The following is a 14,163-nucleotide window of genomic DNA, read 5'->3' as shown; positions in this document are numbered from 1 at the left end:
ATAGTACCAGTATAACTTTATGCATCTTAAATAATATATCAAATATCACGCATTTCTCAACATAAAAGAAAATAGGTACTATTATAACTTTATGCATTTTAACTTTATGCATGCCTTTTTTTTTTTTTCTCCCTTTGTTTTATTATTATTATTTTCCCTTTGTTTTATCTTTTTTTTTTTTTTTTCCATTTTATGTTGGGAAATGCATAATATTTGATATATAATTTAAGATGCATAAAGTTATATTGGTACCATATTTCTTATTTTTAAGGGAAAGAAATTGGTTTAATTTTTTTATATGAAAGAATTAAGTATCTTAATTTAAAAATAAAAAAGAAAAAGAAAAGAAGTAATAACAAAATATAATTTATTTGAAATATATGTATTAGATCAAAAAATCGTTTACATTTTTAAGAAGTTGGGACATTTATAAAGTAAATAACAATTTTTTTTTTTTTTTGTTACTTTTTTTTATGCATAAATTGTTCATAAGGGTAGGTTAGTCCAATTTATTAAATTATGAAGTTAAAAAAGTCTCATAAATGATCAAAGGGTAATTTGGTCAATTTTTCATGTAAAGGGGTGTCTTTGTCCATTTTTGAACTTTTAGGGGTGTCTTTGTCTAAAAAATAAGTAAATTTTATATGAGTGTTATTTTGTCAAACCTCAGGGGTGTGACTGTAATTTACCCTAAAAACAAAAACAAATAAAGGTTCGGATTAGATCACGGATTGAACCGGATCCGTTTTGACATAGGCTAAAAAGTAAAAACATATACAGTAATAATAAATAAATAAAAAGGATGTTAAACAGCCTACGTCGAAACGAATCGACGGCTTCAACGCGGAGAAAGAAGAAGAAGAAGAAGAAAGATAGTGGACCTAGTGAAACCCTAGAACATCGAAAAATGGATATCCTGAAACAAGAATTGCAGAAGAAGCGACAAAGCCTAGCCCAAGACGTCGGCGGCAGAAAATACTTCAAGCGCTCCGAAATCGAACAGAAGCGACTCCAAAGACTCCGCGAAGAAGAGAAACGCGAATCAGAGGCAAAATCCCTCCGCGAGAAGCAACAGAACCAAAATCAAAACTCATCTCTCGATTCCTCATCAAACCCTAGCTCCAACAACGAAATCTCCAAATCCAAGAACGAATCAGCCAATTCTTCGTCTTCCAAAGCCCTAACCGACGAGCAGAAGATCGACGATCTCAACCTCCCGAAGCAAGAAGTGATTCGCCGCCTCCGATTCCTCAAACAACCGGTGACGCTGTTCGGCGAAGACGACGAGGCGAGGCTCGATCGGTTGAAGTATGTGTTGAAGGCGGGGTTGTTTGAACTTGATGACAGTGATATGACGGAGGGGCAGACGAATGACTTTTTGCGCGATATTGTGGAGTTGAAGAAGCGGCAGAAGACGGGGATTTCGAGCGATCGGAAGCGGAAGGCGGCGGAGGATGCCGGGGAGGACAAGGATGGAGGAGGTGGCGATGACGACATGAGTGGAGATGGGGGTTCGTCTGATATGGAGCACGATAAGGATTTGAAGCGAATGAAGACGAAATTCGAGGAGTTGTGTGATGAGGATAAGATTCTTGTGTTTTTTAAGAGGCTGTTGAATGAGTGGAATCAGGAGCTCCATGAGATGACTGAGACGGAGAAGAGGACGGCCAAAGGGAAGTCTATGGTTGCTACCTTTAAGCAATGTGCTAGGTATTTGAATCCGCTATTCAAATTCTGCAGGAAGAAGGTAAGTGTTTACTTTATTTTTGTTTTCTTCTTCTTTAATTCGGTTTTATTTCGCTGTTGCGGTGCTGCAGTGATTTGTTTAGCTAATACTTACTTAAATGTTATTGTCCTAGTTGTGGTATGTGCATTTTCCCTGAATAGAGATAGTTTTGTTGTTGTTATTTGTTTCACAACAAAGTTTTTGCGCTTTTCAACAATGGTTCCATGAGGAATCAACAATGTATTCCATTAGGAATCAACAATGTATTCCATGAGGAAGAGTCTAATTGCCTAAATTTTCAGTTTAATGCAAGTTCTGCTAGTATCATACATAAGTAGTGTTGGAACATAAAAGCCTTTCCTTCCCTATTACAAGTGAACTTTTGATCATATAATCACAAAGAACCACAAACACTAGAGGCTACACATGTAACTAAACACGAGGCCAAATTTACATGGAAAACTTCTTCAGGAAAGGAAATTACATAGTCACAGATGTCCTTGAGGGTGAAGGGGAGAAATTGTATATCTTTAGATGAGATTGTGGACTTTTTGGGTTCTTTGGGTCCATAGGGTTTTATTTTGGTTTGGTTCCTTATTTTTCTCTTGGGATGCGTTCCCCTTTTGAACGCTTTCTAGTACATTATGCTTATCAAAAAATAAAAAACTGTCCTTGAGTGTGGCAACGAGTAGGGGTGGCAATACTTGACATGGCACACCAACACAACTCGAACATGAAAACAATGTATTGTCATTCTTGGAACTCTATTGAAGTACATAGAAAAACTGTCAGTTCATTGCCAAGTTTAGAGCTAAGAGCTACCCCTCTTTAAAATCAAATTTGATAAAGAAGACCAGGATGTCAGATTTTCATACAGAAAATTAGGAGATTCTATTAGGTATCCATCCACCAGAGAAATATCATGATCAAAATATCTGGATTATATGCTCCGTTATAAAGGTAAATCAGCTGCATTATTAGTGATTTTGCATGGAAATTCAGATCAACTCAAAGGAGGATTAAGCTATCTCAACTTCTCTAATTTACTTTAGAAAAAGTTGTGCAGATTCTCTCAACATGACCTAGCTGATTAAGTGCCATTTTTGGGCCTAGACACGCCTCAAGCCCCCCTATGGCCCATTTGATGGATCTTCCATCCTGACAGCCTGGTCCGGTTTCTTTCTAGTTAGAATTTGCTTTCTTAGAGGTGCATGTGTTTTTTGTTTGGGTGAAACCTCAAATTGCCCCTACTCTTTTTTTCCTTGAGTTATGGCCTTGGTTCTCTTCTACTCATACAGGGTTTTCCTTTTGAATAAACACTCACTTGAAGAAAGGAGGAAAATAAAATCTTAGAAGTAATGTCCAAAATTTCACTCAGTGGTTTGTCTTGAACCATTGGAAATAGATTGGATGTCATGGTTCTTTATGATCACTCTCAATCCGAATTTGAACTCTCATGTTGATGACTGAGAATCAAAATAGTGTAGACACCCTAGAATTTTTTTTTTTTTTTTGATAAGTGTAGACACCCTAGAAAATTTTGAAAAAGCTTTTTGTACCTATTGGTCCTTTAATTGGTATTTGTGTGCTGTTGTAGTCTTGTAGATAACCCTGCCCCCAATCCAAGATGACTCTTCCGTGAGTTGGGCAAGGACAGCCAACTGTATGGAACCCTGACAGTCACCATTTGCCTCACACACCTAAAATAGAAGCCAAAATGCAATAGTTGGCCCCTGGTCCAGCCCTATCCAAGTGCAAAATGCTATTGGGTGTACATGTGGCTAAGCCTTGCAGCCCTGCCAGGACCACCTAAAGGGTTGGAAGAACCACTACTTCTGGGAATCAATATGAGACTCAGATTTATTTTAACCTGTATAGCAAGGAAAGCTGGTGTTTTAATTTGATTCTCGAGGTGCATTTGCAGCCTCTAGACCCCCTCTGACTCTACATTTCTTGGAGGGACGGTGGGTTGGGCATGGAGTTTAAAGTTCAATCCCATGGGTATCCCTTTGAAAATGATAGAATACCCTTTGAATGTACTATGTTTTTATACAGGACACTGTCTGTCACCTGTGAATTGAAGCACATGCAACAGAATCAAGCCTTTTTCTTTCCTTTTCTAATATCTACACATAGATGGACTCTGTTTATGGCATCCCTAATTTCATCCAAATTTTGATCATTTGCACAATAATGGTTCATAATTAAAAAAATAAAAAATACCACATAAGAGTAAGTGGTTTTTTGTATGTCCAAGTATTCAAATATATAAAAATAAATAAATTCTTAGTTCTTCAGAATCACTCTCAATCCAAATTTGAAATCTCATGTCAATGACTTTGAGAATTAAAATAGTAAACAGACAGACACCCTAAAGATATTTGAGAAAGTTTTTTGCCTATTGGTCCTTATTTGGTAATTGTGTGCTGATGTAGTCTTGTAGATAACCCTGCCCCCAAGCCTAGATGATTCTTCCTTGAGTTTGGCAACAACAGCCAACTGTATGGAACCCTGACAGTCACCATTTGCCTCACGTACCTGGAATATGGATGTCCAAGAAGCTGAAGTGCAATAACTGGCTTGGTCCAGCCCAATGCAAGTGCAAACTGCTAATGGTCGTACATGTGGCTAACCCTTGAAGACCGGCCTGCCCACCTAAAGGCACAAACCATTACTTTTTGGAATCAATGACTCTTAAGATCAAACCTATATAGCAAGGAAAAGCTGGTGTTTTAATTTGATACTCGAGGAGCAATTGCCGCCTCTAGACCCCCTCCGACACGGCGTTTGTTGGAGGAATGGTGGGGTGGGCATGGAGTTCAAAGTTTAAACCTATGGTTGTCCCTTTGAAAAATGGTAGAATATCATTCTTATTGCACTATGTTTTTTAACCTGATACTACTTGTCAGCCAATGAATGGAAGCATATGCAACAGAATCAATAAGCCTTTTTTATTTTTTTTTATACCGTCTCTAAACTTAGATGCAGTTAGTTTCCGGCATCCCTAGTTCTTACTCCTTCTGGACCTTGGCTTATGTACTATGCAAGTGTATCAAACTTATTGCATATACTACTTGTAGGTTCTTCCTGATGATATTCGGCAAGCATTGATGGTGATGGTTGATTTCTGCATGAAGCGAGACTACCTGGCTGCAATGGATCACTATATCAAGCTGGCCATTGGAAATGCACCCTGGCCTATTGGAGTTACTATGGTTGGTATCCACGAACGTTCAGCCCGTGAGAAGATTTACACCAATAGTGTGGCACACATTATGAATGATGAGACAACACGTAAGTACCTGCAATCTATTAAGAGACTGATGACATTCTGCCAACGGCGCTACCCAACAATGCCATCCAAAGCAGTCGAGTTCAACAGCTTAGCAAATGGTAGCGACTTACATTCATTGTTAGCGGAAGAGAGGCGGTTGGCCGGGGGAAATCAAGCCTCGGAAGAAAGGCTTATGCTTATGCCTGCCCCACCAAAGGATAGCAGCTAGCTGCATTCTATATGGTGATCTCTGGTGGAATTAGATTATAGTTGGATGTGCTTTGTGCAATCTTCTGTATAATACTCAATTATGTAACTGTAAGTTCACAATGTTCCCTTTGCATAACAGACATAGAAATGGGATATTTCATTGATGCCAAAGTTCTGTTGTGATATTTACCGGACTCTGATGCACATTATTTTTTCGAGCGTTTTATTTATTTATTTTTTTTTTTTACATTTTTCTTTATCATCCTTCCTGGGATGGCAAAGGGAGTTGTTCTGGGCTGTGTAACCTCCCACGCCCTGCCCGTTCCGTTTACTCCCAAATGTTTTTCCTTTCCACACAAAAAGCATTATCAATAGTAGTTTAACATAAAATTTAAATTACAAATATTTCATAATGGTTTTTACTATTTTATATACCCTCTACATGAGGGTAGTTTAGTAAAATTAAACCTAAATGGGGGCGGATCAGGGTGATCCTCCGCCCGCACCAAACCCGCACATGAGGGTAGTTAGTAAAATTAAACCTAAATTGGGCGGATCAGGGTGATCCTCCGCCCTCACCAAACCCACACATGCTTTTTTCTTTATAAAACTTGTCTCCGCCAATTTTTTTAGGGCTAGTTTACTAACGCCTTCACTTTCCTATTTTTGTTTTCACCAAAAGTAAAATCAAGATTTTCATTTCTGAAGTTGAAATATAAAGAGAAAGTGAAGATTTCTCAAAATTATAAAATACTTTCTTAAAACAAAAAAGAAAAAATATTTTATTAAACATGATTTTTACTTTTATTCTCAACTTTAGTAATTGACAATAGAAATCAGGAATCATTCATGTTGATGAACATGTCCTAAACGATTTCCCAAAATTAGTTTTAACGAGCCTCCCGCGGGCAAATTGTCATCCCTCCTTTGTATATGGCTCATTTCATGCATTTGTACACACTGTTCCATTTGGTTCACTTTCGCATCAATGAAATGTAAAAAAGATTGACAAAACATGCAAAATGCTTAAAAACCCCAAGATCAACTTAATTTATTATTATTATTTTTAAATATGATCAACTTAATTTTTGTCTGTAAATTTTAATGCTTATTCAAATACTTTTTATCTTCAATTAATTAATCGATGTAGATATATATAGATACGTATTTCAGGTGAACTCTCATGAAATGGTTGTGGATGCTGCTGAAAGACAAAATCAAAGCTTTATTGACAAGAACTAGGAGGTTAATAACTTAGAAAACTTAGGAAAACATAGAAATAGTGTGACCATTTAATATTTAATTGATTAAGATTTTCTAACATTGGAGAAACTGAAGATTACGAAGGAAAATCCAACTGAACAGAGGACGAATGCCAACCTGGCCAAATCTATATGAGATTATAATTTAATTAAATATTCGATTTGCCAGAACAAAAAACTATTAAAAAAATAACTATTAAAAGATATGTTTAACAATGAGCCAATATAATTCACTCATGTTGAAGTCAATATATGAATTCAAATCTAGAATTCACTGATAAAACCAAGGACGCAGCAATTCGACGTTCGTTTTTGATAGGACAACGTTGACGCCTAGTTCTTCACAAGTCGCCTCGTCACAGTAGTGAATCTATCATGACCTAAATTTCATTGTTGTATGCGAGTTTTATAATTATTTTACATAATAAGACAATGCAGCTGTCATTTCATCATTTAATTTATATTAAAAAATTCCAATGATAAAAATATCACATCAAATGAGACAGTTCATATTTGTTAAAAAAAAAAGAATAATTTGATTACCATTACGTCCAAATGGTTATTCTAAGCAAGTTCTTTCAATTTTTAAAAATTTAATCTTTCATACATAAATAAATGTTATGAACTAAGAAATGATAAGAACTAAATGAGCAATGAAAATATATATTATATATATGATATTATTCTTCTACTTTGTGTTTTTATTCACTACACATTAGGACACGTGTTTATTGTAAGGGAAAAAAGAGATGAAATTCATTAGAACTATTAATGATATGTGGTATATATTCGTAATGTTTTTTTTTTCAAAAATTAAAACAATTTTCATTAATTAAAAGATATATACAATTGGGCCATAAAACCAAGTAGAATATAAACAGTCAAGCCCAAAGCTGACAACAAGGCTAAAACAATAGCCCAACCCAGGAAACAAATCCAACAATCCAACCCCTAAAGCGAAGGTAGTAACTACCAGTAACGGCATGGAGCCATTAATGGATGCCAGATTCTAGTTCGGTGGCTTTAGTCGGCGGCCCTGCCGCCCACGAATCAATCCGGAGGGCGAGGAGGAGGTCTATAAGCGAATGGAGAGATGTTCCAATCCATGAGAATAGATCGAGAAGAGGGGCAATCTTGAAGACAACGCAACTTCAAGATGGCGACAATGGTGGAGCATACCTTAGCACAGACCACCCTCTGCGGGGCTTTTTTACCTTTGAAGATTCTTGCATTCCTCTCTTCCCAGGTATGATACAGTAGAGCTGAAAGACCCAATTTCCTGTGCAAATTAGTAGGATTGTTTGTTTTCCATTTGATGCTTGCCCAATATATTAGATTCTCCCAATTGTTGATGGCAGTCTGAATGTTGCATTTGTATTTGATGAAACACCATAAAGGGGAAATGTAAGAGCAGTTGAAGAGTAAGTGGTCATGGGACTCAATTGATGTAACACTCGTAATTTTAAAAGGATATTTCTGGTATTTACATTTTTGGATTTAATTTTTTTTTTTATTTGATTAATTGTTTACTTGTTTATTATATTGATTAAATGGTATGCATTTTGTTTAATTATTTATTTGTTAATTTTTGCTTAATTGTTAATTATTTATTTGTTTTAATTATTTGATTAATTGTTAATTATTAATTATTTGTTAATGGTTGTTATTTATTTATTTATTTAATTCATTGTTATTATATTTCTGGTACTTATAAACTTACGAAAGTTCTTATAGCTGACACTGTTTTAAACCTAGGTTGATCAATGGGCCGAGTTGTATATGGATTAGGGTTTAATGTTAGGTCTATAAATATATAATATTACTGTGGTTTAGGGTTTTAAAAGAAGTTAAACGTTTTCTGTAAAACGATTACAGTAACTTGAGATATAGAGAAAAACAGAGAGGGATAGGAAGGAAGGCTAGGGTTTTGGTCTAGACTAAGGTTGGACCAAGAAGGAGGAAAGAGAGGTTGTTCGTAGGTGATACCAAGAGCAACAGAGGTGGAACATCAGTTACGATTTTCGTCAGAAAATTTCAGAGACGATAGTAAGAGATTTTAAACCAAAGTCTTGAAGGCAAGTTTCTGTTCTTCTCTTTCCCTTTAATCTGTGTTCTTTGCATACCTAGCTAGACTCTAGGGGCTTAACTAATGATAAAACGAAGTAACCATGCATGCTTAACGGACTGAAACTGAGAGTTTTATGGTTATATATACTTGTGTGTGATTTCATTATTTTCTTGGATCTTTATGTATGATTTGTAGTTTAACTTGAATCTTTGCCTACTAACACACTTAAAATAATTTAGTATGGACGTATGGGACTTAGGTTGAAGCTTAGGGGCCTTAACAATGAAGTTTTAGGATTTACAGAGGCTGAACGGACGAAGAAGAAGACCCCAGCAGTAACTGAGGCGCCTTAGTTTGCAACTGAGCCCCCTCGGTTAGCAACTGAGTCCCCTCAGTTAGCAATTCAGCCCCCTTGGTTAGCAACTGAGTCCCCTCAGTTAGCAATTCAGCCCCCTCAGTTAGCAATTCAGCCCCCTCAGTTAACAACTGAGGCTGCTCAATTGTAATTTAGCTTACTCAGTTGGGGTTTTGGTTTTTAATGCCCAGATTTGTTTTAAAACCTATTTTAATTAAATCTAATGGGTTAAATGGACTGGGGAAGGTTCTAAAGTGTATAATACATCTTTTAGGCCTAAGGAATTGGACAAAATGGATTTGAAAATAATTTCTATAACTTATTTAAAGGATGAATCAGTATAAAAACATACAACTCAGCATACTGATAATGGATGGAAAGAACTAAATTACTTAGTTAAATTTTGGGCAACATAATGAATTGTAATAAGATTATAAATCTTATATTGGATGCATGATAGATCATTTTATGTTTAAAGTTTGAACTATGCATGCTCTGGATGTTAATTATTGGAATATCAAATTCTCTAGTGCAATTACATGAATTAATGCTGGGATTTATATTGCTGAAATTTTAAATACTTTTCTGCAATGATATGGATAATGGTTTGGATTGTAAATTACTAGCTTATTGTGCATGTGTTGTAATTTATAAGGATATAGAGGATTGTATGCACCGGTATGGGACGGTGACATACTAGGGATGGTTTAGCTCAAAACGCTTAAACCTAACCTATCGAATTAAAGGAATGGATTGAAAAATATTGAATCCTAATTGTGACTAAGTCAGATCAATTGCGACTAAGTTGAATGGCTTCCTGGATTAATGGATGGTAGTTAAGTCATATCAACTGAATAAGTTGAGTGACTAACTAGTTTGTATATTGTATGTCATCTTAATAAGTATTTGAATGACATACCCTAGTTTTGGACGGACTTTATATATATGTTTGTGGTACCACGAAATTAGTGTAATACCCCTAATTTTAAAAGGATAGTCTCGGTATTTATTTATTTGTTTTAATTGTATTTTTAATTATTTAATTGATTATTTAATTAATTATTTATGTGCTTAATTGAATTAGGTATTACTTGATTATTTGATTATGTGTCTATGTATTATTTGTATTTGTCTATGTGTTAATTATTTAATTAGATTATGTGCTTAAATGGTGTTTTGATTAATTGTAAATTAAATGTTTTCTTTTCTTTTATTATTTTATTTTATTTTTTCTTTTATGATTATGGTTAGTAGTAATGGGCCAACCAATTGGGTCCCATGAACTACTTGGATAGGAGGTTGGATGTGTATAGATTATTACCCATGAATAGTTGTGTATGTATATTTATAGATATATATTATATACATATATAAAAAGGAAAGTAATTTATTAATTACTTTTATGGTAACTTGGATAGTAATATTTAATCTGATGTATATGTTTTATATTTAAATAATAAAAATACATAGATTTGATACGTATTATATTTTAAGTTACTTTATAATATTATGGTAACTTAAGTATTATTGGATAATCCATTAATAAATAATAGAATGTGTATAATTTATTTATTTAATAAACATATACATAAATCATATACGTAACATATTTTACTTACATTTTTAATATATATAAAAGGGAAAGTAATTTATTAATTACTTTTATGGTAACTTAGGTAGTAATATTCAATCTGATGTATATGTTTTATATTTAAATAATAAAAATACATAGATTTGATACGTGTTATGTTTTAAAGTTACTTTATAATATTATGGTAACTTAAGTATTATTGGATAATCTATTAATAAATAATGGAATGTGTATAATTTATTTATTTAATAAAGATATACATAAATTATATACGTAACATATTTTACTTACCTTTTTAATATTTTAATATTTATTTTTCTTAAGTTAACTTGGATTGGGAAAAGGGTTAGGGTTATTTTATTTAGCCTATAAATATATAGATATAGGTTGTAAAAGGGGGTTAGAATTATTCACGTGATTAATTCTAGAGAGAGAAAGAGTTAGAGAGGGAAGGAGGAAAAGGAAGAAATGAGGAGAAAAACCTTGTAGAGAGAAGATCATGGAAGAAGAAGTGTAACTTTCGATCCAAAAGTTTAAGGCAAGTTCTTATTCTATCTCTTTCCCTTTGATTCGTGTTTCTGTACATACCTAGGAAATTTCAGGATTTATTAAACACATAAAATTAAATAATTATGCATGTTTAATTGGATTAGAACATAGGTTTTATGAATTTTGTTCATATCTGTTCTTGTGTTATGAATTGATAAATGCATGATTTTGATTTGATTTTCGGTGTGAATTTTTACATGTTTAAATTATGTATTTTTTATATCTGTGGAATGATGGAACGTAGAAACATGCCTAGGATTCCTGAACATTAAATAGGAACTAGGTTTGGGTTTAAATAAATTTAAATAGACTCAATCATAATGATGCTTGCTATTTGAATGTTTTAAATAAACGAATGAATTTAATCTTTTGATATGTTTTAGCAATTGAGATTAAATGTGTAGGATGAATTGGATACGGAGAATGCTTATTTGACGGTATAATAAAATATCATCGTATGTATAAGAATCAGTTCATGTAGGACATATGATATAGGAAGCTTAAATAAATAATAAGTCATTCCTATTTTGTGATAACTTGATATCATATTATCATAGTTATTTCTGGATTGTTTGATGTATTTCCTTAATCGTTACATTAATTGTTGGATTGTGTGGTTTAATGCACCGGTATGGGACGGTGGCATTCTAGGGACGGATTAACTTATCAGTTAAGTCCTACCTATTTCATATAAGGGAATGGATTAACTAAAATGTTAAGTCCTACTTATATTCAAGTCAGGTCAGCTGAACAAGTTGAATGACTTATGGAGGATTAATTTATTATATAAGGGAATGGATTAACTAAAATGTTAAGTCCTACTTATATTCAAATCAGGTCAGCTGAACAAGTTGAATGACTTATGGATGATTAATTTATACTGAATAGGATGGTTACTAGATTTTATATATATAAGTATGGTGCCATGGTATGAGCTTGAGTCTCAAGATCAGTGGTTAGGGTGCGTATATCGTCAGGGATGTGTAGCTAGATATAGTGTAGTTGTGTACCCTAGTAGGTCTAGGTACTCATGCTCACTATATGTGCGTTTTGCATGTTGCCTACTATTCAGGTTGAGACAACCCTATAATCTAGTGAGGTTCCTTTAGTGTGTATATATATATATATACGGACTATTAGTTACTGTTGGATTGACTAGGATGTATACGTGTATCGGATCTCTATTTGGACTGTAGTAGAGTAGAACTTGTTTGTGGGCCTGACCCACCATTATTTTTCAGGTGTTCGTCAGGAGTAGAGGTTGTTCGTGCTGAGCGGGGATCAATCTACTTCATTCTTCCGGTGTTACATAAGAGTTCCTTTATGATTCAGTTTCCTGATTTAGACAGTTATTGCTGTCATTTGTTTAGTTTGGATTTTCTAGGGGTCCACACAATATGGATTCCCGAGTCGTATTTTGGAGGATCAATTGTATCAGAAGAGTTTATTAATTAATGGAAATATATTATGAGGTTTATTATTAGATTATCATTTTACTTTATTGTCAGCATTTTATTTATTCTTCTTTATTCTTTTGTACTCTGTGTTCGTTTATTGCCGATTTATTTTGGATATCCTCGGGTATTCGGGCGTGGGCCTGGCCAACCCGCATTCGGAAATTCACGGGTATCACAATGAGCTTGAGTCTCAGACTCGTTGGTTAGGGTGCGTATATGCAGTGGATGTGTAGCTGGTTAAAGTAGGTTGAGGTGTACCCTGTTAGGTCTAGGTACTCATGCCCACCTTTGGGTGCGTTTTCGCATGTTGCCTTCTATTCAGGTTGAGGCCCTTACTGTAGTCCAGTGAATGTCCCTTAGTGTGGATATATATATGTATGGACTAGATAGATATTGTTGAGTTATCTATGATGTATCTGCGTATCGGATTACTGTTTGGATCGTAGTAGAATAGGACTTGCATGTGGGCCTGACCCACTCTTTATTTTCCAGGTGTTCGTCAGTTTCAGGGTTAGAGCTTGGACGTGCAGAGCAGATACAGACACTCACTCATCCGTTTGCGTAGGACTACTCTCTATGTTTGGCTTTATGTTTCATTTCAGTTTTTCAATTTCAGTTTGGGATTTTATTAGGGGTCCACAAGGATGGATTCCCGAGTTGTTAAACTTATGGAGTTTTAGATTATCAGATTTTAATAATTATAGTTTGAGGATTTTTAATTTAGAATTCTTTCAGCGTTATTATTTATTTTCTTCATTATTTTGTAATCCGTGTTCGTTTTAAAATACTTAAATTGTCTGATATCCCTCGAGTTGGGCCTGGGCCTGATCAACCCGCGTTCTGGATCCGAGGGGTATCACAGTTGAACTGTTGCACAGAGAGCAAATATTGTGGTACTTAGCCATGGCTTTGCTATCAAGTATTGGCAGTTTGGATTGGGCAGCCAGCCATAGGATGAATTTCATTATTGGAATGATAGGGGAATGCCAAACTAGGTTATGCCATGGTACAATTGGCAGTTCACCTAATAGGTGAGAGACTGTGTGAGAAAACGAGTATTTGCCATTAGGAGAAGGTAACCATCTCTTAGTGTCACCTCTAGAGGAGCATGGAGTAGGCAGGTGTAGCAATTCAGGGATATCAGTGGAGAGGTATAGGGGAAAAACCTAATTATTATCTTCAATGAAGTTGCCAACTGTTGTGTCTTCAGTGAATCCACCCTCAATTAAAATGTTAGCTGAGAATCTGGAACATAGAGGACCTCCTGGAGCCCAGTTATCATACCAAAATGAGGTTAAAGCTCCATTCCCAATTGAGTGCTTGATGAGAAGTCTAGCAGTGTGTCTTAGCTGTAGCATTTTCCACCAACTCCAGGAGCAAAGCCATGAAAAATTCAGTGTCCACAAGTTTCTGGATTTGAGAAGATGAGAGTGGCACTACTTGACCCAAAGCCTGTTTAATTCATCTGTTTGTAGGTCCCAACCAAACCTCAAAATCCCAACTCTATTAGCGATTTCCAAATTAGGGATCCCCAAGCCACCTGCAAGTTTTGGAGAACAAATCCTACCCCAAGCAACTTTAGAACCTGAAGATTTCATCTTTGGCCCTGACCAAAGAAATCTTCTAAAGATCTTGTTAAACTCATCAATCACTCCCTTAGGCAAGATGAAA

General features: G+C 34.9%; 1 protein-coding gene across 1 annotated transcript; it reads left to right on the top strand.

Moving 5' to 3' along the window:
* The first annotated feature begins 787 nt into the window (after window positions 1-787).
* Window positions 788-5,399, top strand: LOC132306915 (uncharacterized). Its single transcript, XM_059804515.1, has 2 exons — window positions 788-1,747; window positions 4,807-5,399. The coding sequence occupies exons 1-2, from the start codon at window positions 803-805 to the stop codon at window positions 5,227-5,229; spliced, it is 1,368 nt and encodes a 455-aa protein (XP_059660498.1). The 5' UTR covers window positions 788-802; the 3' UTR covers window positions 5,230-5,399.
* The last annotated feature ends 8,764 nt before the right edge of the window (window positions 5,400-14,163 follow it).

Source organism: Cornus florida, unplaced genomic scaffold (assembly GCF_030987335.1).
Source record: "Cornus florida cultivar Cherokee Brave unplaced genomic scaffold, ASM3098733v1 CherokeeBrave_3.0.0_Hap2_Chr05, whole genome shotgun sequence".
Lineage (NCBI taxonomy): Eukaryota > Viridiplantae > Streptophyta > Magnoliopsida > Cornales > Cornaceae > Cornus > Cornus florida.
Note: the sequence above shows the minus strand (reverse complement) of the source record. Positions and strands in the feature narration are given on the sequence as shown.

Excerpts from the sequence above, each read along its gene's own strand:
- LOC132306915 (XM_059804515.1), top strand. The coding sequence starts at position 803 with ATGTTAAACAGCCTACGTCGAAACGAATCGACGGCTTCAACGCGGAGA. Across the intron at positions 1,748-4,806 it reads TCAAATTCTGCAGGAAGAAG|GTTCTTCCTGATGATATTCG; the intron begins GTAAGTGTTTAC and ends TACTACTTGTAG.